At 40.1% G+C, this 21,548-nt stretch overlaps 1 protein-coding gene across 9 annotated transcripts in view; it reads left to right on the top strand.

Moving 5' to 3' along the window:
- Sik3 (SIK family kinase 3) overlaps positions 1–21,548 on the top strand; it is a 266,673-nt gene that overhangs the window by 226,854 nt on the left and 18,271 nt on the right. For 4 of the 9 annotated variants that reach the window (XM_021237698.2, XM_021237695.2, XM_004856648.4 and 1 more), the window contains 9 exons: positions 9,976–10,094; positions 10,752–10,862; positions 11,110–11,253; positions 11,615–11,692; positions 11,799–11,908; positions 13,163–13,316; positions 13,580–13,735; positions 17,171–17,241; positions 19,447–19,590. In XM_021237698.2, coding sequence (XP_021093357.1) covers positions 9,976–10,094; positions 10,752–10,862; positions 11,110–11,253; positions 11,615–11,692; positions 11,799–11,908; positions 13,163–13,316; positions 13,580–13,735; positions 17,171–17,241; positions 19,447–19,590 — 1,087 coding nt within the window. The remainder of the gene's footprint in view (positions 1–9,975; positions 10,095–10,751; positions 10,863–11,109; positions 11,254–11,614; positions 11,693–11,798; positions 11,909–13,162; positions 13,317–13,579; positions 13,736–17,170; positions 17,242–19,446; positions 19,591–21,548) is intronic. The other 5 variants (XM_021237700.2, XM_087212227.1, XM_021237699.2 and 2 more) reach the window with 3 other exon arrangements.

Genomic DNA, 21,548 nt, shown 5'->3' with positions numbered 1-21,548 from the left:
AAGCCAATGATGGAAGTAACTTAAAATTTTTGAGTACCAGATTAATTCTGTAACAATATTTTAAAAACCCCATCAGCAGCCTACTTCTTAAAGCCTAGTTTGCCTTATTCTTCTGCTGTACCACCTGCTAGCAAACATAGTAAGATCCTTTATTTAACTGAAGGAAAATTAATTTACAGTGAAAAAACTGCAGTGATGGCAAGTGCATAGAGATCTCTTGTGGACAATATTTTTGAGTCCTAATTGATTAGACTTCATTGTGACTTAATTAGTTGTAATACCGCACAAGCATTTTATCACTGGGAATGCAAGACTCAGGCTTACATAATGCCTCTGATGGAGTACATACCCTGCAGCTACTGCCAAAAAGCTTCTACTTACGTAGCAAACAAGTCTGCCTTGATAGGCTTGCTCATCAAGAACCACACAGCATCTTGCTTGGCTTAAAAGCACTTTGTTTAGAGAGACCAGGACAGGGAATGAATGTAGCTCACCCACCAGCCCCCGTACAGGAAAGGGCTCAGAGTCTCCAAAGCAGTTCTCACATACATTCTGAATTATTCACCACTAGGGAGAAAATCTGTCATGCTTTTGTGTTATAGAATGCAGAAAGCACAGAGGATATCACAAAAGAGGCTAGACCTACATCAGAGTCAAGCAGGCTTCCTCAGACCATCCCCATGATTTTACCTAACATTGTAGAAAACCAGGGGTAAGTGTTGGTACTGCCTTATTTATCATTAGTCTTTTCATGCAAACTGCCTCATGGCTTATGGTAACTCTGTATAGAGAAACAGAGAAAAGTGGCTGACAGTTGTGATGCACACCTATAATCTCAGATTCTTGGGAGGCTAAAACATGAGGATCACAGGTTCAATGCCAGCCTAGACAACTCAGCAAGACCCAGACTCAAAGTGAAATTTAAAAATGGTTGTCTGGGATATAGCTCGGTTGTATAACGCTTGCCTAGCATGTGCAAGGCTCTGTGTTTTATCCCCATTACCACCAAGAAAAAGAAAAAAGAATAAGAAGAAGGAAATTCAAGAAATTGGTGTTATTTTTCTAATGAACAGAGATACATAGACCAAATATTTTTTTCTTTGTATTCTGTCTCACATTGGTAGACTATTAGGTTGAAAGAAGCTTCTCAACTTCAGTTTATTGGTACTTTAATAGAAGCTTTATTTCTTTTCCCTTTTTTTTTTAGAAGTTTTATTTCTTTTCTTCTCTTTCTCTTCCTTCCTTCCCTCTCCTCTTTTCCCCTTTTTCTTTCTTCCTTCCTTTCCTTTCTTTCCTTTCCTTCCTTCCTTTCCTTCCTTCCTTCCTTCCTTTCCTTCCTTCCTTCCTGCCTGCCTGCCTGCCTTCCTGCCTTCCTTCCTTCTCTCTCTTTCTCCCTCTCTCCCTCCCTCCCTTCCTCCCCCCCTTTCTCTTTCTCTTCTTTTCTTTTCTTTCTTGGAACTTTATTTCTATTCCAGGATATTCTGATTACACCTACAGAAACCAGTGGTGTTGAGATTTACATTTAACTCGAGCTCTCCTAATGTATTCTAAGTGCTACTTCTCACGGCTTATTGAATTGAAACAAAAAGAAAACACAAAGGAGTAAAGATTTTTTACTTTTAAAAAAACCCAGAGAACTCTGTGCTTTTTCTGGTTTGATCCCTTGCTGTCGTTGGCATATTCTTTTAGAAATTTTACTGAAGTATTCTGGTTGTATGGGACTTCTGTGTTTCTTTCCTACAAGAACTGAAAGCAAATGGTTTTTAAACAGTATATTTCCTTGGTGCTGTTGTGTTAGAGGAGCTAGTCTCAGTACTTATTTATTATAAGTCAAAATTTAGTACAACCAATGTTGATTCAGATTAAGTCCCATTAGAGTTAATTCCAAAATTGTGTGTTTTATTTGGTTATGTAAACTGTGGCATTTATTACTATTAGTTTAACTAGTTCTTGAACTTTGGATTGGGAAATACTTATGTATTTCAGTTATGGCTATAGTGTATGGAAATTTAATTTATAAAGTAAAGGTATTCAAATTCTCACAACACTATTGTTTTTAAAATTTATGTATTTTTTATGGCATTGTTGTCATGGAAATATCAAATGTAACAATTTGACTGCAAAAAAACCAAACCCCTATATTTCTTGTAAGTACTACATGCTAACCAACTGTGGTAGAGGAGCTCCCCTGTATTTTTATGATTATATGTAACATTTATGCAATCTAAATACATTTACAGGTTGGCACATTCAGTGTGTGTTATTTGTACATACAGACGTCTTATTTAAAGACCATTTGTCTACTTTTCTTAGATTTTAGAAATAGTGACTATGTAAGATATTTTCACCATAGTTGGCAGTTGATAAAAACAGTTTCCCTGGGCATATTAATAATTCTAGGGCTCAGTACACAAGCGAAGTGAGGATTCTTAACTCTAGCCAACTTCTTGCCAAAAGAAGGTATCTGGGAGGGGGGACTTTTTAAATTTAAAAACTGTAAATATAAAAGTAATTTAAATGATTTCTCACACTTTTCTACCCATGATTGTGAAAGAATTGGACATTTTGATATACCTTGTTTTCTTTTCATGAAGAAGAGCCAAAGCCATTGCATTTTGTCTGTGGGTTTTCTTTTTGGAAAAGGTAAGCAGTGTTAAGGAGGCTCTGAGTCACAAACATTTCTAAGGCCAGAGCATGTGAAATAAGGGGATGGACTCTTGGCAAAGCTTCGGGGCTCCATCCTGAGACTGTCTTTGTAGGCCTGTCATCAGTAGTGTGTAATAGTATCACTTCTTCCCTATACCTGTACCTGAGCTGGACAAAGCGAAAGAATAACACAAGCAGGCACTATATCGCCTAGTTTCCTTGTTCTCAAATGCTTAAGAGTTGAATGCCATTTAAATTAAGATTTTGTTTTTATAAAATTTCTCATTTTCCATTGAAACAGATGTGTTAGTTAATAGCCAATGAATTCTGTTCCTTTTTGGATTTTGCAATTTAGAAAAATAGAGCCCTCTTTGAAATTTGAATTGCTCTAGAAGCAATTCATTACTAAGAAGTAAGCATCCTTAAGAAGTGTGCTAAAATTATCGAGAATAAAGAACTCTTGTGCTACTTGGAATTACCTTTGAACACATCTACTATGATTGGAAAGGTCGTATGAGAAACTAGCCCATATACCTTTTTCTAAACATGCATAGGAAGCCTAATTTCCTGGCTAATCATTTCTTTCTTGCATTCTTCTCTTGCCTTCTGGCACACAGATGTCTGGTGTTTCCACTAGATCAAAGTAGCTTTATGTGGCCAGAAAGAATCTATGACTCAGTTTCTTTCAGACCAGTCCTCTACCACAGAGCTGAAAATGATTGCTTTGCCATGTCTGTACTTTGGGATCACATGAAGAACTTAAGGATTGTTGGCTTTTCTTCCATCATAGAATCAACCTGAAGATTCTGATGGTCCACTTCCCTAAATTTCTGCCTATGCTTGATTGGGTGTGCCTATTATTTATAACTCTCCATCATAGTCTATTTTTTTTTTCCATCATAGTCTTCATTGCCTTGCAATAACTGGGAGTATGCGAACTAAGTTTGCTTTTCTGCACTGTGTTAATCCTCACTAATAAAATAATTAGTAGGTTAACCCTCCTCCCTTCAGATATTCTTTATGTCCTTGCCCTCTCATTTCACCCAGCCTGTTATAATCTCCATGCCTCTCCCCAACGTATTTTCCCAGCTCCTTTCCAGCATTCCACCAAGGGCTTACCTAGCCCATTTGGTACTCAGTTTATGGGTGACTCTGTGAGCGTGGCAGATTAGATTAAGATTAAGACAGATTAGATGATTATTTAGATTAAGAACTCTTTGGAGTAAGACTGACAAGAATTTATCTGGTCAAGTTTCTATTTTTTTTTTTTTTTTTGAGACCGGGTTTCACTATATATTCTAGGCTGGCCTTGAACTCACTGTGTAACCTATCCTGGCCTCAAACTCACAGCAGATGTCCTGTGATTCCTGTGTAATTCCCAGCCTCCCTAGTGCTGGGATTATAGGCATGCACCATTATGCCCAACTTTACCTGGTCAAGTTTCTTCACTGACTTTTAATTTCTTTACCTATAAAATGGAAATAATAGCAATAGGAATTAGTATGTGAATTGAGTGCTTAAATTTAAAGAGTTTATCACTGCATATTGTGTGCTTAATAAACTTTAGTAATTGTTATTAAATAATATTTTTATTTTTTATTGAATTTTAATTTTTATTGGTACATGTTTATAGTACTACATAATGGTTACATCCTTTGTGGGAAGTTGGTACATGTACATTACACATGTTAGTTCTTTTTTCATTCCCATCTCCCTCCATCTCTTGGTCCCCTTCTCTTTTGCAACTCTCTCCCTGCTTCCTAAGACTGGATAAAGAAAATGTGGTATTTATATACAGTGAAGTACTACTCTACCATAAAGAAGGACAAACTCGAGGCATTCATAGGAAAATGAATGTATCTTGAGACCATGTTAAGTGAAATAAATCAGACACATGAGCTTAAATATTACATGCTTTCTCTTATATGAGAAATTCAAAATATAAAGAGCAAAAAATTAAATATTTTAAATGGATTACTCTGTTAATCTTTTATTCCCTCCATCTCTGTTTTGTTTTTTACTCTTTTTTTTCTTTTCTTTGCTCTCTAAAGTGCTAAAGGGACATTAATACCTTAAGTCAAATCCACAGGGTTTCCAAAGGAGACTTACCTGCCAAGAATTGTTTTGGTTTGTTTTATCATTACCTGAATGCTAGAGTTAGGCCCACATGCAGCCCTCTCCCCAGGTGGTAATCTGCTGATCTGATTTACAGATTATTCTATATAGCTTCAGAAAAAATCTTTGAGTAAGGGTTGGGGATTTAGCTCAGGGTGCCATGCCTGCCTCACAGGCACAAGGTCCTGAGTTCTATCCCGGGTACTGAGAGAAAACAAATCTTTGAGTAAAGTACCCTCTGTGTGTAACAAAGAGCTGGGTGGAGATACCCATGGAAATCATCCATTCTTTTGACCCTATAGAGTGCTATGTCTAAATATCAAGTGAAATGTTAATTTTCTGGTTATTTCAGCTTGAAGCATGGAAAATGCCTATTTTGTTTTGGATATTAAGTTGTTAGAAAAGACTGTAGTGGTCCTCTAGTTCCAGTGTCTCTTTCAAGTGTCATTTTGTGAAAGCCTGTTCCTGGTCAGGTATTTGCTAGGCACTGGGGATACACAGCTCTGTAAGACACGGTCCCATCCTTGAAGGACTCCCAGACTTCCTCGTGCCCAAGGCTAGGAGCCCTTCAAATGGCATCTCAGATGTCAGCCTGTGATTAAACATTTCTGATGACAAAAAGCTCACTACCTCATAGGACAAGCCATTCCCTTGTCACAGTTATGTGGCTTTTGGAGTTAGGGATGGGGGAACCAAGGAGTTCATCCTATGCAGTTGTTTCTGGACTTCTTTTCCAAGTAAAGTCTTACTCAGAACACTGACCTATAAAATGAGTAAAATTAGCTGTGCTGCAGGTATAGTCTTACCTTCTAGACTGCCACCTCTTGTTTCCCTAAGTGGCCCCTCCTCGGATCCTTAGGACTCTCATCAAATCAGCAGATAATTAGAAAGATTTTTCCCACATTGAACTGGTAACTTCCTGATTATTCTAAGTTCAGGCCCTCAGACCGCATAGTACAAGTCCACTTTGTCTTCTTTGTGAATCTCCTTCAGATACTTGAAGGGCACTCAGCATGCCCTACTTGACTATACCTCTTCTCCAAGACAAATTGACCTTTACTGTGTCTTCGGGTGCCATGTTTTCAGAGTTTCACCTAGGAAATCTTGTTTCATTTATTTCTCTGCCCTGGAAACTGGAGGCAGTTTCTGGTGAATTTGAAACTATCTCTGGTGAATTTAAGGTTGTTTTTTTAATCTCTACCCCCAGCATCAGTGTTTTTCCCCATCAAGCCCCTTGAGAAAGTTGTTATCAAAGACAAAAAAGAAAAAATGTTCTCTTTTTAGATAGAATCATGCTAGCAGTCCCGGTTCCCGTTTTAGGACCCTGCCCATACAGAAGCTTGCTCCCCTCAAAATCGTCCAAATGCCTGTCAGTGAAGCAGGCAGGGCCATACCACTGCACATCCTCTAGTTAACATTTGGTTGGCATATCGAGTTTCATGGCCCACAGTGATTTCACTGCAGAGTCCACTTGGCATCTTGCACAGAGCAGATGAAAGCAGCCTCAGAAAGGAAGCTGCTTCTCTGGCACACATGGGCAGAGTGGCATATTCCTGCATTGCCCAGAGTACTTCAGTTTCATTCAGCTTCAGAGGCTCAGCCCTTCAGGAGGGAACAAGTGATGGAGCCACTTTAGGCATTAAAATAGAGTATTTGGCATCTGGAAAAGTTGATGTTTTGTACCCTTTGATCTGAGACCCATCTTCCACTCTTTTAAATTGACTGTCATGTGATTAATTGTGTTATCAGGTTCAGGAGCATTTCTTCCCTTCGTTTTCACCCTCTTTCCATATTTGACGTAGAATGGTGTATTTTAATTTAATTTCATGAGCTATATGACACTGAGAAAGTATGAATTGATGATGGCACTCTAGCATTCTGCATTTTGTCATATTTTACCATCTGTTCAACAGATGAAAAGCATTGGGTTTCTGTTTCTTTGCAAGTTGGATATTATGTAGGGCAGACAAAATAAAAGCTCTTGTCCTTGAGGTATTGACACTCTTAACTAGGAGTTCTTAATCTGGGACCTGTAGACCTAGAGAATCTATGGCAAGCTTCTTTGGCTCCTTAAACAGTCAAAAAAATATTATGCACAATTTTTTTTTTTTTTTTTGGTACCAGGGATTGAATTCGGGTCCTTGGTCTTGAGCAGCAGGTGGCGAAACCACTGAGCTAAATCCCCGGCTCACACTTTTTTTATATAATCTCTTGTACAAATTTTTCTTGAGATTTTTGTCAGGGTATCTAAGGCCAAATAATAGTTAAGGATGACTGGGTAGAGGTTTTAGGATCCTAAAATTGAGCTAGATACAGCTTTTAGGGCCGGGGATTTAGCTCAGTGGTTCTGCCACCTGCCTTGCAAGTGCAAGGTCCTGAGTTCTATCCCTGGTAACCCCCCCCCACAATCTTTTAATTAGGACTGATGGCAGTGTTGTAGGTATTTGGGGTTTGTTTGTTTAAGGAAATTGCCTTGAAAAAATCTCTTTTAAAGCAACTTGTAACTGAACTTTGGTCTTGTTCATAGGATTTTACTCACTAAATTGTGTGTGGTGGCCAAAGGAAAACAAATGAGCGCCATCTAGAGGCCTTGGCTGACAAATAACAACTTTCATCGTACACAAAGGTCTTTAGCTTTGACGACTTTCTAAATTAAGAATTTACTTTCTTCTCTTAAGTAATTGCAGACAGTAAATATGTATATCAAAGATCTTAAAGTTGTGGAATCTAGCCTTGTTACTCTGGAGATATAATTTTAATAAAGCTTAACGTTGTAGATGGCATTTACTCTTTTTACAGGAAGGGACATAGGAACTGCATTATTTTGGATCTACACTGCATTGGAATATTCTTCATACTGCAAGAGCAAATTGATACTTGATGTATCGTTTTGATGTAAAGACTTTCTTGTATTTTCTGTAAAGTTAGAACACATTTAAAAGCTAAGAGTAAAGCTGGTCGTGGTGGCATACACCTGTAATCCCAGCACTCTGGAGACTGAGGCAGGAGAATTGCAGTGAGTTCGAGGCCAGCCTGGCTTACATAGTGAATTTGAGGCCAACCTGAACTATGTACTGAGACACTGTCTCAAAAAAAAAATAAAAGCTTGGGGCTGGGGATTTAGCTCAGTGGTTTCGGCCCCTGCTGCGCAAGCATAAGGACCTGAGTTCAATCCTGGAACCAAAAAAAAAAAAAGCTAAGAGTAATTCACTTTAATTATTCAGTATTTTTTCTAGTAAGCGATATGGGATGATATTTGCCAAATTCTGTAGAAATTGCAGGGCTGAGTTTGCCCTGGAAAAACAGATCAAACGGAATGCATGTCCACCTGAAGATACATGACAGAGTAGTCAAATCATAGCTTTGAAATCCTAGTGTTGCCATTACTTTTCAATGTTGAGCACATTACCTTCTCAAAATCGTGTTCCTTTTTCATTTATAAATGAAGTTGCTAATAACAGTATCTGAGGGTTGTTATAAAGATTAAATGATATAAAAAGTATTTTCACAAATGCAATGTTTGATTAAATATTCAATAAATATTCATATATTCAATAGATATTTATTCAGCTCCTATTAGCTATACGAACCATTTTTGAGATTGGGGATTTGATGTTGGGTATAGCAGTAAGGAAAAAAGATGTTACATTGTAGGAGGGATGTTAGGCAATAAGTAAATAACAAAATGATTTCACAAAAAAAATCATTGATGTGAAGAAAATTCATGTGACATAATAGAGAGTAACTGGAGACTTGCTTTAGAGTAGGTGGTCAGGGAAAAGCTTTTTGAGAAAGGGATGTTAAAACTCTTATCTAAATGACACAGAGCCAGCCATAAGAAGATCAGAGGAGGGGCCATGCCAGCTAGAGGAGCAAGTGTAAAGGCCAGTAAGTGGGAGTATGCTAGCTTGCAGAGGGCCCAGGCAGGAGCCTATAGGCACAGGACTTTGTATTGTCAGTCTGAGGATTATGGGAAGAGATTGTAGATTTAGAAGCAGTATAGCGATAGGCCCAGGGCTATGTTTCAGAAAAATTCTTTTTGCTTCTCTATGGAAAATAGATTGTAAAGAAGTAAGAATGGAAGCAGACCAATGAGAAGGCTTTTTGCAGTCTAAGCACACAATGATGGTGGCTTGGATAAACACACTGAATTAATGGTTCAGGGAGTTGGCTTCTCCATCAGCTCTGCAGTACAGAGGCAGTGTAGCATTGTGGTTAAGAGCAACAGGTAGAGAATCACACTGCTTGGTTTGAAATCTGAATTGATAACCATGTGACTAAGGACAAGTTTCTTCTCTATGCCTAATTTTACTGTTTCTAAAATGGAAATGATGATAGTATATTCCCTTTAGAATTGCTTCAGGATTAAATGAGATAATCGTAAAATTCTCAGAAGAATGGGTTAATACTGCTATACTATCACTGACCATCTCCATCATAACTACCACTCCACATGATCATCAGTACCTCGAATTTACAGATAAAAAAACTTAGAAGAGAAATAGAAGGTAGTTTTGAAGTCAGAATATAGGTTTCTTCATTTTGCACCTGTTCTTGCAACAATATAACCTGGAGTATGAGTTCCCAGAGAAAAATACCTATTGATTTGAATCTCTGTTATACACCTCAATTTTACATAACTGAATGTTTAAATATTGAGAATATTGTCTGTAAGGGGCTAGCTAAATCCCAGTGTGTGGTAAAGAGATGGCCTATGCCTGTTCTTCACTTCTTGTAACATTTTGTGCTATCAGAATTTTCAAATTACCTGAGTTTTGAAGAGATGTATTACATACCTAAACCAAAATCATTAATATGTAAGTAATAATACAGGATACCTATGGGAGGAGAAAACTGAATATTTTTAGAACCTTATAAGAGTGAATCTCTTTAGAGAACATTCTATTCTTCATTAATCGTGAGACCATCATACTGTAAATAAATGAGACTCATGGATTATTCTTAGATTTTTTTGATCAGACTTATAGTGAAAACATTAATCAGGCTGCCACATTTGAATTCTCTTTTCTCCACCACTGCTTTGCCCAGCCTCTTCTGGAGTAAGCAATGAAAAGGTAAGGACCAAGGAATAAGAGAGACAGAATTAGAAGGATGGAGCTTGAGAATCTACCTGGTGGCCTTGCTTCTAGTACCTCAGCTCTACTGGTCCCTCCCATCACCAGACACTGAGGGCAGACTGTTTGTCTGTTACAGAATGTGAACACTTGATCCGCCACATGCTGGTGTTAGACCCGAATAAGCGCCTCTCCATGGAGCAGATCTGCAGGCACAAGTGGATGAAACTAGGGGATGCCGATCCCAACTTTGACAGGGTGAGCTGCGTCCCACTTGCCTTGAGGAACTCTTCTTAGAGCTACTGCAGTCCGTTTTACCTGTGATTGTAATCCAGCCATGACCTGAAAAGTCAGGCAGTAGGAACAAATCTGTGTACTATAAACTATAGCAGCAAGAAGGACTGTAAAGAGTTGGGCATTTAGCTTAGTGGCACCGTGCCTGCCTCACAAGCCCAAGGTCCTGAGTTTGATCCCCGGTTCCAAAAAAAACAAACCAACAAAATGAAGGACTGTAAAGACCAGCTGATTTGCTAGAGAATGGTGATACTGGTTCCCTGCCATTTGTCCTAAACATAATTTTTTGGTGTTTTGTTTTTGTTTTCAAGATAGTACATCCAAAAATTCTGTAGCTCACCCACCACCATGAGGATGTCTTCTTTCTCTCATCTTAGTGTGCTCAGTGCAATATCTTCTGTGGCATACCTTTATTTAAACCACTATGACCATCCCAGGTACCCAAGGAGTTCAGGAAACAGGGGAATCTTGTCTGCTCAAAGATGATCACCAGAGCCGTCTTGCTTAGACTTTGTGTATGGCCAAAAACATACTCAGCTAAGGGCATGGAACAACATGGTGGTTATATAGGATACGCCATACTGACATGGTTAATTGACAGCTTGTCACTTCATGTTACAGTTAATAGCTGAATGCCAACAACTGAAGGAAGAAAGACAGACAGATCCCCTGAATGAAGATGTCCTCTTGGCCATGGAAGACATGGGACTAGACAAAGAGCGTACACTACAGGTATCTAGGAAGGAGTGGAGAACAAAGTGAGATATAGAAGTCCTTCCTCTCCAGTCTTTTATACTTTTTTCTTCTTCCTGAGAATTTGGGTCTTTTTGCTTTCTTCCTTTTTTCTCTTCTTCTGCCCCTCCTGGGCCTGGGAAGGAAAGAAAGTGCTTTGGTCTTCTGATGTTATTATTGAAAGGGTTTTGGTCATTGACAGGCTATTTCATAGGGTTTTTTACTTTTTTCCCTTCTCTCTTGGTAGTCATTAAGATCAGATGCCTATGATCACTATAGTGCAATCTACAGCCTGCTGTGTGATCGACATAGGAGACATAAAACCCTGCGTCTCGGAGCACTTCCTAGCATGCCCCGAGCCATGGCATTTCAAGCACCAGTCAATATCCAGGTGGGCAATATCTCCAGCGACCTAGTTCAGGACAAGTAACACCAGGGGGTAAGGGTTAGCTGCTGCTCACCATCCCCAAGTCAGTTTCCTGTTCTTCCATACTCTGTCATCTCTTCTTTTGTCAGAGGCCAACCAAGATTTGAATCTTTCTTTGACAAAGGATGGATGGCAACAATTGTTAGTTTCTTCTTTCTTTTTAAGAAATTGCAAATCATTGCTCTTTCTAAAGAATGCTTCTATATTGTGGCTTCTAAGGGCAAAGGAACCAAAGACTTTAGCAATCCAGACTACTTCAAAAAAAATACCATTATTTTCCTCAAGTGTTTAAGTGTGTGTGTGTCTACATATTGATCCTTTCCAGGCGGAGCAGGCAGGAACAGCTATGAGCATCAGTGTGCCCCAGGTGCAGCTGATCAACCCGGAGAACCAGATTGTGGAGGCAAGTAGCAGCATCTGCAGGTTATCAGCTCAAGCCGCTTTCCTCCCCATGGCTGCATTTTCTTTCCTTCTTTCTTATTTCTATTAATTGTTTCCCTCCACCTTAGCCGGATGGGACATTAAACTTGGACAGCGATGAGGGTGAAGAGCCCTCCCCTGAGGCCTTGGTCCGCTATTTGTCAATGAGGAGGCACACAGTGGGTGTGGCTGACCCACGGTGAGTATCTGGGCGACAGCTCTGCTCAACACCAATGCAGAGAATTCCCACATGGCACATTTTCCCTACTTCATGTTATCTACCAGATGAGTTCCAAGTGACCACGACAAGTTTTAGGTCAGAATTGATTTGACTAAAGAACTGCAAAGAATCATACCAATTGATCACAATACCTTGGTGAGAAGTATGAGAGTCCTTTTACCCATAAAGATTGAGGTCTTCCAATCTAAACCACACTGAAGTACCCCTTAAAATTCATCTAAGTTAGACAGCTTTTAGAGATGGTGTTTGCCACATATTCATCTACGAAGAGAGGACAAATAATAAGGTGTAACTTATATATCTGGACAATTAAAATTAAGTGAACAAGATTCCAGAAACACACCAACTCTCCAAAGTGTCTCCCCAAAGCTATCTTTCATGATGTTCCCCAATGCTTCACACTGGGGAAACAGACTGAAGGCCAGCTTACTCCATTTTTGTTCTACAGTTAAAGAATCCTAACATTAAAAACAACCTTCCTCTTCTCTCAGTATTTTCTTGGTAGAATAGAGAAGAGAAGGTTGTGACAAGAGTTTTCCTGATAGTTCAACTAGAGGCAAAGCTGGTTTTCTTATAAATATCTGTTTTCTCTGAGTGAATTTCCCAAAATGACTCCCTTGCCTGCTGATTTGCTGGCTTTATATTCCTTGTTCTCAGCCTCTGATCCAATAGGCAATAGGGGGAACATTCTGGCTCCACTGAATGTGTCAGCTGCAAAGGAGTGGAGTCCTGAGTAGCTGCTAGTGGAAAGATCTCTGCTGTAAAGCCTACTTTTGTAGCACGACAGCCCTGTACATCCAGTACTTATCTGTCCTGTCAGCACTGAAGGAGTAATTGCATTCTTTCCCTGGTGAATCAGTCGTTACTTCAGGCAGCCATTGTCTTAGAGGTTGGCTCATGCTGTCCAGAAACTTGTTCACTTCCAGGCTTTGAAAACTCAAACTGGCCAAGAGCCAGTGTTTCCTCCTGGCCTGGAGCTGTGGGTTTTAATGTTTGGTCAATGAAGAATAGTGACTCCAGACCCAAATAGTAAAATGGTAGAGAGACCAATTCCACACATTAACCTTTGGCTTTGCTTTGAGATCTTAGAGAAAAATACAAATTTAGGAGAAAGGTAAAAAATAAACTTTACTAAACATAGCAGTGTCATCCATTTTGGGATTTAAACATTTCTGAATAACCACATTTCTCTGTCTTCCTGTTTTCTATCAGCACGGAAGTTATGGAAGATCTGCAAAAGCTCCTACCTGGCTTTCCTGGAGTCAACCCACAAGCTCCATTCCTTCAGGTGGCCCCTAACATGAACTTGATGCACAACCTGTTGCCCATGCAAAACTTGCAGCCAACTGGGCAGCTTGAGTACAAGGTACTCAGGTGTGGGAAAGGGTTTGCCTCAGGAGAAACAAACTTGAATTTCCTTTGAAAGGATTTGAGGGACCTTCCCCAGTTCTCGAGGGTTTCCTTAGAGAGGAAGATTTCACTTTTAAAGCAGCTGGAATGAAAGGGACTATTACTGTAGTCTGCATCACAATCAGAGAGTCTTTTAATTTTAGTAGATTAGAGTGCTGCTGTTTTCACCCCTTCTGATCTCCACCTCAACAGTCTGTCCCACCACTCTCCTTCTGGCAGGAGCAGTCTTTGTTACAGCCGCCCACTCTACAGCTACTGAATGGAATGGGCCCCCTTGGCCGGAGGGCATCAGATGGAGGAGCCAATATCCAGCTGCATGCCCAGCAGCTGCTGAAGCGCCCACGGGGACCCTCCCCACTTGTCACCATGACACCAGTGAGTAGCAGCACAGAGCCCAGATGACGTTCAAAGACTTGATAAAGACGTTGTGAGCCTAGAGTTGGGCCAACTTAAAAGTCTTAAAAGTCTTCTTCTTTCTCCAAACATTTGATGCTCAGTGTATTCCTATTTCTTCACACTTTTCCAGTGTTTATTTTTCACTAACTTCATTCCTCAGATCATTTCTCCCCAGAACCCTGTTCCTGGAGAGCCACTCCTCAGCAGACCATGAACAGGCAGCCTGATTAAGTACAGCTGCACTCCTACTGTGTGAAGGCCCGCAGCAGCGGCCTCAACCAAAGCCTTCTTACAAAGAACTTTCCCTGCCTGACGGAAGGCAGTTGAATTAAAAAAAAAAAAAAAAAAAGATTCTTAGACTGGTTTCCAAAATTAGCATCTCACCAAGTCTTTCTCCTTTATCAGCACTACCTACCATTTTTGTTACACTTGGATCGCTTGATTATTTGGCTCAAACCTAGTTAATCGCTGTCTCTCAGTCATATTCAAAGCTTTGTAATGTATAATGGTCACAAAGATTTTATTTTCCTCCCGTGGGTTCTGTTTATTTCTGCTTATTTTTCTGTCATAAATCATTCATAAATTCATTCTCATAGCACTGTAAGATTGGATACTAACTGTATCCATAGACTTTATGAGATGTTTTAGGGCAGTGCTTCTTAAATTGTCTGTAGTTGAGGCCCATTTCCCCTCTTCAATCCATCATTAATTGCTACTTTTGTAAAATACAATAAAAATGAGTGAGTCAGAATTGAAATTTTGGGGCCAATGTCAGGGTGCTTGCCTAGCATGCATGAGGCCCTGGGTTCAATTCCTGTTACCAAAAAAAAAAAAAAAAAAAGAAATTTTAAAAACAAAATATAAGGGGGCCAGGGATTTAGCTCAGTGGTTCTGCCGCCTGCTTCGCCAGCGCAAGGACCCGAGTTCAATCCCCGGTACCCAAAAAAACCACAAAATATAAGGCTAAATTTTTAAATCAGTTCCAACAAAGTTACTCTATGTAATTGTTATAAAAGTGTCTAGAAGCTTACTTTTGATTTCTGAACTTACTTTATCACGGATTGATAACAGAACACATTGTGGTCTGGCATGATTCATGGGCTACACTTTGTATAAAACTACAGTCCAAGGCCGGGGATTTACCTCAGTAGTTCTGCCACCTTCCTTGCAAGTGCAAGGTCCCGAATTTGATCCCCAGTACCAAAAAACAATGAAAACAAAAACAAAAAAAATCATTCCTCTTAAAACTACAGTCCAGAAAACAGGAATTTTATATCATAGTTGTTGATATACTGAGTTCATGATATGGGAGTACAAACTCAATGTTAAAATAATAGTAAAAAACTATGTATGATTAAGTGCCAAAGTGAATAACATGACTCTTAGGTGGCAGAGGCATTCAGGAACAGGGAAGATCAATATTGGATAGGAAGGACTGAGATCAAGATAGGAGGTGGGGGTGACTTACTCTGTCTGCTGGGATTGTTTCTGCCAGGGTTATTAACAAGTTCTTGTTGATAAATTCCACGGAAATTTTAAAATCTTTATCTTTGTGGTTGTTCCAACTCTCTTAGTCACCGTTGTCTTTTTTCCCCCCTAGAAATCTTGTCCTTTTCGGGCTTCTGTGACACCACACCTCTTTGTTTTCCTTCTGCTTTTCCTTTTTAGTCTCCCTTTCAGATTTCCTTTCTGCTTGTCCCCTGTAGTTGACAAAACCCAGAGTTTTGTCTTCGGCCCAATATGTCTTGCTCGACATATTGCTTCTGGATGAGCTTGTTCACTCCCATAATTGCAGCTCATTCTCCACACAGAATGCTCTTCTGAGTTCTGCATACCCCTATGTATGACTGGCTACTGCATAAAGATAGCTGGTTATCTCACAGGTACTCACAATTTTAATTCAGCATGTCTCAAAACAAATTTATCATGACTCTATGAAACCTCTTCCTCGCCTTGGGTGACAGTGAATGGCACTGTCATTGTGGTTCTTTGTACATGTGAAGAACGTGGAGTTTTATCTTTTAATTCTTCCCTCTCTCTTATTCTCCATATCAAATCAATTCTCTAACACCTGTGAATTAAACATCTTCTCTCCGCTCCACCTTAACTCAGGTCACTGTTGTTTATTGCCTAAATCATCACGATGGCCTCCTAACCGGCCTACTTACATCCATTCTTTTCTCCTGATCCCTTCCACCAGCCCTATTCACCTGGCAACTGGAGGGCTAGCTTTTTGAAATACAAGTCTTAAAACATCATGCCCTTGCTTAAAATCCTGTAGTGATTCATCATTGCCTTTCTCCAAATAAACTTCCGTGTGTCATATTCATGCCCTTTGTAACTGGTCACAGTGTTCATCCCTTGCCTTAGTTAGAGCCACTTCCTGCCCACCTCAGGTCACTCTGCCCTTATAGAACTACAGCAGAGGATCCAGACACCCTGGAAGCATTCATTGTGCAGTGATTTCAAAACATGTGTTGTTTTGTAGTTATCATCCATTTAAAAAAGATGTTCTTTTGTGGTAATTCAAGTATGATTTTTACCCTAGTGCCTGAGGTATGGTGACTGTGTGAGCCACCAGACTGTGAGTAACTGTCCGAGATGCACAGCATTCCAATACTCATGCAGAAGGGAACAAGCAGTCACAGTGATGCATGCATTGTTGTGGTTCGCATTTGACTTACATGTTTTGGTGGGTCACAACTATTGTAAAGCATCGATTGCAACTACCCAAGTATATGTTAGCTATGAAAATATACTTGCAAAAAGCCCAGTATGCTTTTCTGGAGTTAAGACATCTAAACACTGAAAATAACATTAATATGAAATACCAGGGCAATTCCTAGACATTCTAGGTAAGCAGTTTTCTATTATATTTCCAGGTCCTCAAACATCTGCAGGCTTTCTCTTTTCTCTCAAGTCTACAAAACTGTGACCCTTTTCCTCTTGCCTGGCCAGCTCCCAGGTGTCCTTCAGGTCTTTGGTTAGGAGTTGTCTCCTTCAGAATGCTTTCCTACTTCCCAAGTGCCCCCTTTTAGATAACTTTAGAGGACTTACTTATATTTCTGTAATTGTCTGTTTGCTAATCTCTGTTCTCCACTAGACTATAAAAGAGGGCAAGGACTGTATCTGTAAATTCATATTTTATCCTGTAACATAGTAGGCATTCATCTACTTATGGGATGAGTAAATGAATGAGAATGAATAAAAAGAAGAAATTAAAATTATGACCGAACAAGGTAAAAATGAAAACATGGGTATATGAAAGTGCCGTTATAACCCAGGGGTCCTAGAAAAGTTTTGTAAAAAAGAAGTTTAATAGCAAATCTTGTCCTAAGCCCAGCTTGTGACAAGAGGAAGAGACATTATAGAATATGCTGCCACCTTGAGCTTTTCTTTCCTGTTTCTCTTCAGGCAGTTCCAGCAGTTACCCCTGTGGATGAGGAGAGCTCGGATGGGGAGCCAGATCAGGAAGCTGTGCAGAGGTAATGTGACATCTGGCAGTGCTTGCAGAACGTCCTTGGGCAGGCTCCCCCTGCAGCCAGCGAAAGGTCACCTCTGCCCAAGGAGGTGGTACAGTGCAGCTTCAACATTTGTGTGGTCTCTTTGCTCAAGCCAGATGGCATGTTCCTCCCCACATGGAAGTAACAGAAGACTACCCAGAAAATTTCATTTCTATAAACGTCATTGGAAGTCCCCTAAGTGACAGCAATAACCATAAGAACTTTTTCTCTCCTCCCTCCTTCCTTCCTTGTCCCCTGCCTTCATATTGCAACTCTGATAGTATTCACAAGGCACAAAGCTTGCTCCTACCTGCCAAGAACTGTTTACTGAAAAGGAATTGGAGATTTGGGATGACAGTGATCCTAGCTAGTCTGGCCATGGACAGCTGGCATGGACTCTTCCTTTCCAGGAGAATGAATACCTCTTGTACTGTTTGCTGTGTTTCTTCCACTCCCTTGTACCAACAAAGGGATATTGGTGGGGGGAGAATGTGGGATTCGGGCCAGGAACAAATGCAAATATCCATGGTTTGCAGAACCTTGTTGAAAGATGCCTGATTTACAGAGAATGGCAGTGACCATCAGGCATGCTGTACAGTTCATTTGATCTCAGTTTCATTAGCCCTGGTCCTCAGCTCCATGCATGCCCTCTTGTGGAAGTTGTCTTTCTTATTTTCTGGGGAGGGGGTTTCACCAAAATCCAGCATGTATTTTCCCAGAAATACAGGTGTTCGTCAAGATTATATGTTTTATCTTGAGGGAAGTTGAAATAAAATGGTTTTCATGGGCTCTTGGGGAAATTTTGGGTGTCTTTATCAAATGGATATTAAACCACTGATGGCTTACTGTTTCGTAAGTTTATATATCACTAATTGCCCTACGGCCTGTTCACTGATTTTAGCTTAAATGGGTAAGGTAGTTAAGAATGAAACAAGACTGCTTTTTAAGAACCTGATAGTTGCTGGCCAGGACTCTCTTCCTACCCCCAGGAGCTCTGTATAAGAGCTGCTATTCAAAAAGAAGCTGGTCCCATGTGGCAAGCAACAATAACAACAAACACAGTGAACAGGAGTGTTGACAAGTGGGCTAGCTCCTTGTACAGAAGCTAATAGAAAGGAACACTGTGGTGACTTTTTTCCCTTGATGCTATTGCTTTTATAATTTATTCTTATAAGCATATATAAGGTCGTTAAATGAGCCCTTAATGGTACATGAAAAAGTGAGAGATTAGATTTACTGTCTTCTTACCTTGAAAGAGACATCTTCTTTTTCTTAGACTTTACTTCCTTCAGCTCCACCTTCTCTCTTCTTTAGACCAACATTATAATATCCATTAATTTTGATGGAATGGAAAGGAATAAAGTCTCTTATTCATGCCTAAGAAGCGCAATATTGGTGCAAAAACCATCAACCAGACAAAGGGGACTGGTATCTTTGGGATGGTGCTAGGTGGGGGTCTGCAAGATCTTCAGAGTAAAAGTCATCAGCATGTAACTCTTGGGCTTTTGAAACTCTTCTGTTCTTTTGCCTTGCTTTTTTTCCTAAAAAAAATTCTAAATCTTACACATGGTTTTTATTTCTTCAGACGCCACAGAATGTTGGTTCCCCAAGGACAACATTAGCTTTTCTTGTGGGATGATTGAAGTAGAATCACAGGCATGAGGGAGGAGGTAGTTTTGGAACTCTTCTATCCCTAAATGGAAGTGTGTGTTTTCTGTGACCTGTAGTAAGGACAGCCTCAAAACCCAGAAGACATATATAGAGTCCTTCTGAATATCCCCCCTGGCTTATCCCTAGGAATAGGACTTAAGGCTCATTTCTTCTGACTTGTATTTTGGGAATTTGGAGGGAACAGAAGGATAAAATAAGAAAGAAGAAAAATAAGTTTTGTTTAGTGGAACAAAGTAAGGAAACCTGGTCCTCTTATCTCGGTGAGATCTACCTGCTCTCTCTCTTCTCTTTGGTGACTACTCTTGGGTTCAGAATTCAGCCGCTTCAAGGACAAGCCAGCTTTTGTTGGCCAGTGAGACATGTTGCTTCCGTCCAGTCAGGGTTCTGTCTGCTGTGGCGCTCTTTTGGAGCTCTGGCACTGTTTCACTGAGTGCATTGATTAGCTTCTGTTGCTTCTTGTGGAAGAATATTCCTGTCTGTCTTTTTTACTATGAAATGTGCTCCTGCTTGTTGTAGGTACTTGGCAAATAGGTCCAAAAGACATACACTGGCTATGACCAACCCTACAGCTGAGATCCCACCGGACCTCCAGCGGCAGCTAGGACAGCAGCCTTTCCGATCCCGGGTCTGGCCTTCTCACCTGGTACCTGATCAGCATCGGTGAGTAGCCACATGGCAGTGTGCACTCCTTGAGGCTTACCGGACAGGCACCCTTCTTCCTAGTCTCCCAGTGATGGTGACTAGCTTGAAGTAGAAAGCAGCTGTCATCCTGAACGCACATCTTCTCAGCTCCTTGTGCTGAGTGACACACAGGGCAAAGGTTTTCCACTGGGCCCTGGAGCAGTGTGATATTCTTCTTTCCCATTGCCTTTTTGTCTGCAGCTGATTCCCATAATTCAAAACGTTGACTCATAGATGAATTGAACTTGAGACCTTCAAGGAAGTGAAGCTCTCAAAAGGCCAACTGGAAATGAAAGGATTTGTAGCAATAACAATAGACTTAATTTTTAATAATTCATCACTTGGGAAAAAATGAGCACTTCATGTCTTGTTACCATTGAACAATAGCTTGGATGTGGAGGAAGACGTATCCTATGAATCGTAGGGCAAGCAAGGGTATTGCATCCTCTTGAGTGATATGCTTGAGAAGTCATTCTTTCAATATTCTGATGACAAAATCTTGTGCTAGGTCTCTGTTAAACTTACAATTCATTCTCTTTAAGAAATAAAAACAAGTTTAACTTTCTTCACCAGGAAAACTTGGTTGACTCATAAGTTAGCCTAGAAGCAGGGGAAATGACACTTTGCTAGAATAAGAGAATGATTGTCTTCTGTGAAATCTTGATGAATGTAAGTCTTAGTTATATCCATTCTGTAGCTATCCCAAGCTCGTGGGCCCCCCTTTCAAAGTCACCATCAGTGGCTAGAGTTTATTGCATTTCAGCCTTTTTGGGGAGACAGTGAAAAGCATTTTTACTTGTCAAGATTGGAAAACAGGCAGATTCTAAGGAAACAAAGATTACATGTATGTTGTTAGGAAGTCTTGCAACCAGCTCACACAGGCAAGCTTGACCCAATTTTTTTGTTGCTGTTTTTTTGTTTTGGGGGTTTTCTTTTTTGGTACTGGGGATCAAACTCAGGACCTTGCGCTTGCAAGGCAGGCGGTGGCACCACTGAGCTAAATCCCCGGCCCTACAATGTTTTTATTGTGCTAGTTCCCCACAGGCATCATGTAGTCAGCAGACAGGTGAACTCTGAGCTGACTGAGACATAATCAGTGCCACGTTGGAACTCTGGGAGAAGAAAGATAAGCTTTTATAAATAACTATGATTAAATAGTTAAGCAAAAATGGTCTGTTTGGCGTAGCAAGAAGGAAGATTCTCAATAAAACTCTTTTGGCACAGAAAGATAATCTTTTTCTAGTAAAAATCTCCCAGGTCTGACATTGTCAGTGCACATTAAAGAGCACTTTGATTCTTGAAGAACTGCTCTCTCTTCCCCTTGTAAATTTCCTGTGACTTCTCATGACTGTGGGCTCTATACTGGTTACCTAACAGATGCCTTGTTATGCCTTTTCCTTCATCTCCTTCTTTCCTCTGTGTTTGACACTTAATTTTTTAGCCCTCATCAGGGTCTGTTAGCTTTTGTCTTTCAGGTGTTTTTGTTTAATTCTAGGTGTCCTTGGAAGTTGTTCTTTCAGGGAAATGAAGATCAGCACATTTCCTCAATTAGCCTTAGTCACAAACCTTCTATTATGTTGACATTTGTTGCTAGAGGATCCACAGCTCCGTATATGTGATATCCATCCTACCTACCATCCTTGTCAAGGCCTCACCTGCTTGAAATCTATCTACTGCCTATTTTCATGTGAACACTCTTCATAGAGTGTTCCCTGGGTTTTTGTGGCCAAGGCAGTTTGAATTGGGAGCAAATGAATGTTTTATGAGTGGCAGATTGGATACAGTTGAGCATTTGTATAAACTCAGCATTCTTGGTAGAGTTGGTATCCAAATATGCAACAGAGAGATTGAAGTTAGTCTTCAGGGGAAAAGAGAAACTTTCCAAGGCCATAAAACACTGAAAATAGATGGCCTGGATAGGTTAATGAATTTCTTTC

Source organism: Heterocephalus glaber, unplaced genomic scaffold (assembly GCF_053883595.1).
Source record: "Heterocephalus glaber isolate CG9 unplaced genomic scaffold, H.glaber_assembly_v1.0 deba00001429, whole genome shotgun sequence".
NCBI lineage: Eukaryota > Metazoa > Chordata > Mammalia > Rodentia > Bathyergidae > Heterocephalus > Heterocephalus glaber.
This window is presented reverse-complemented; position numbering and strand designations above follow the sequence as displayed.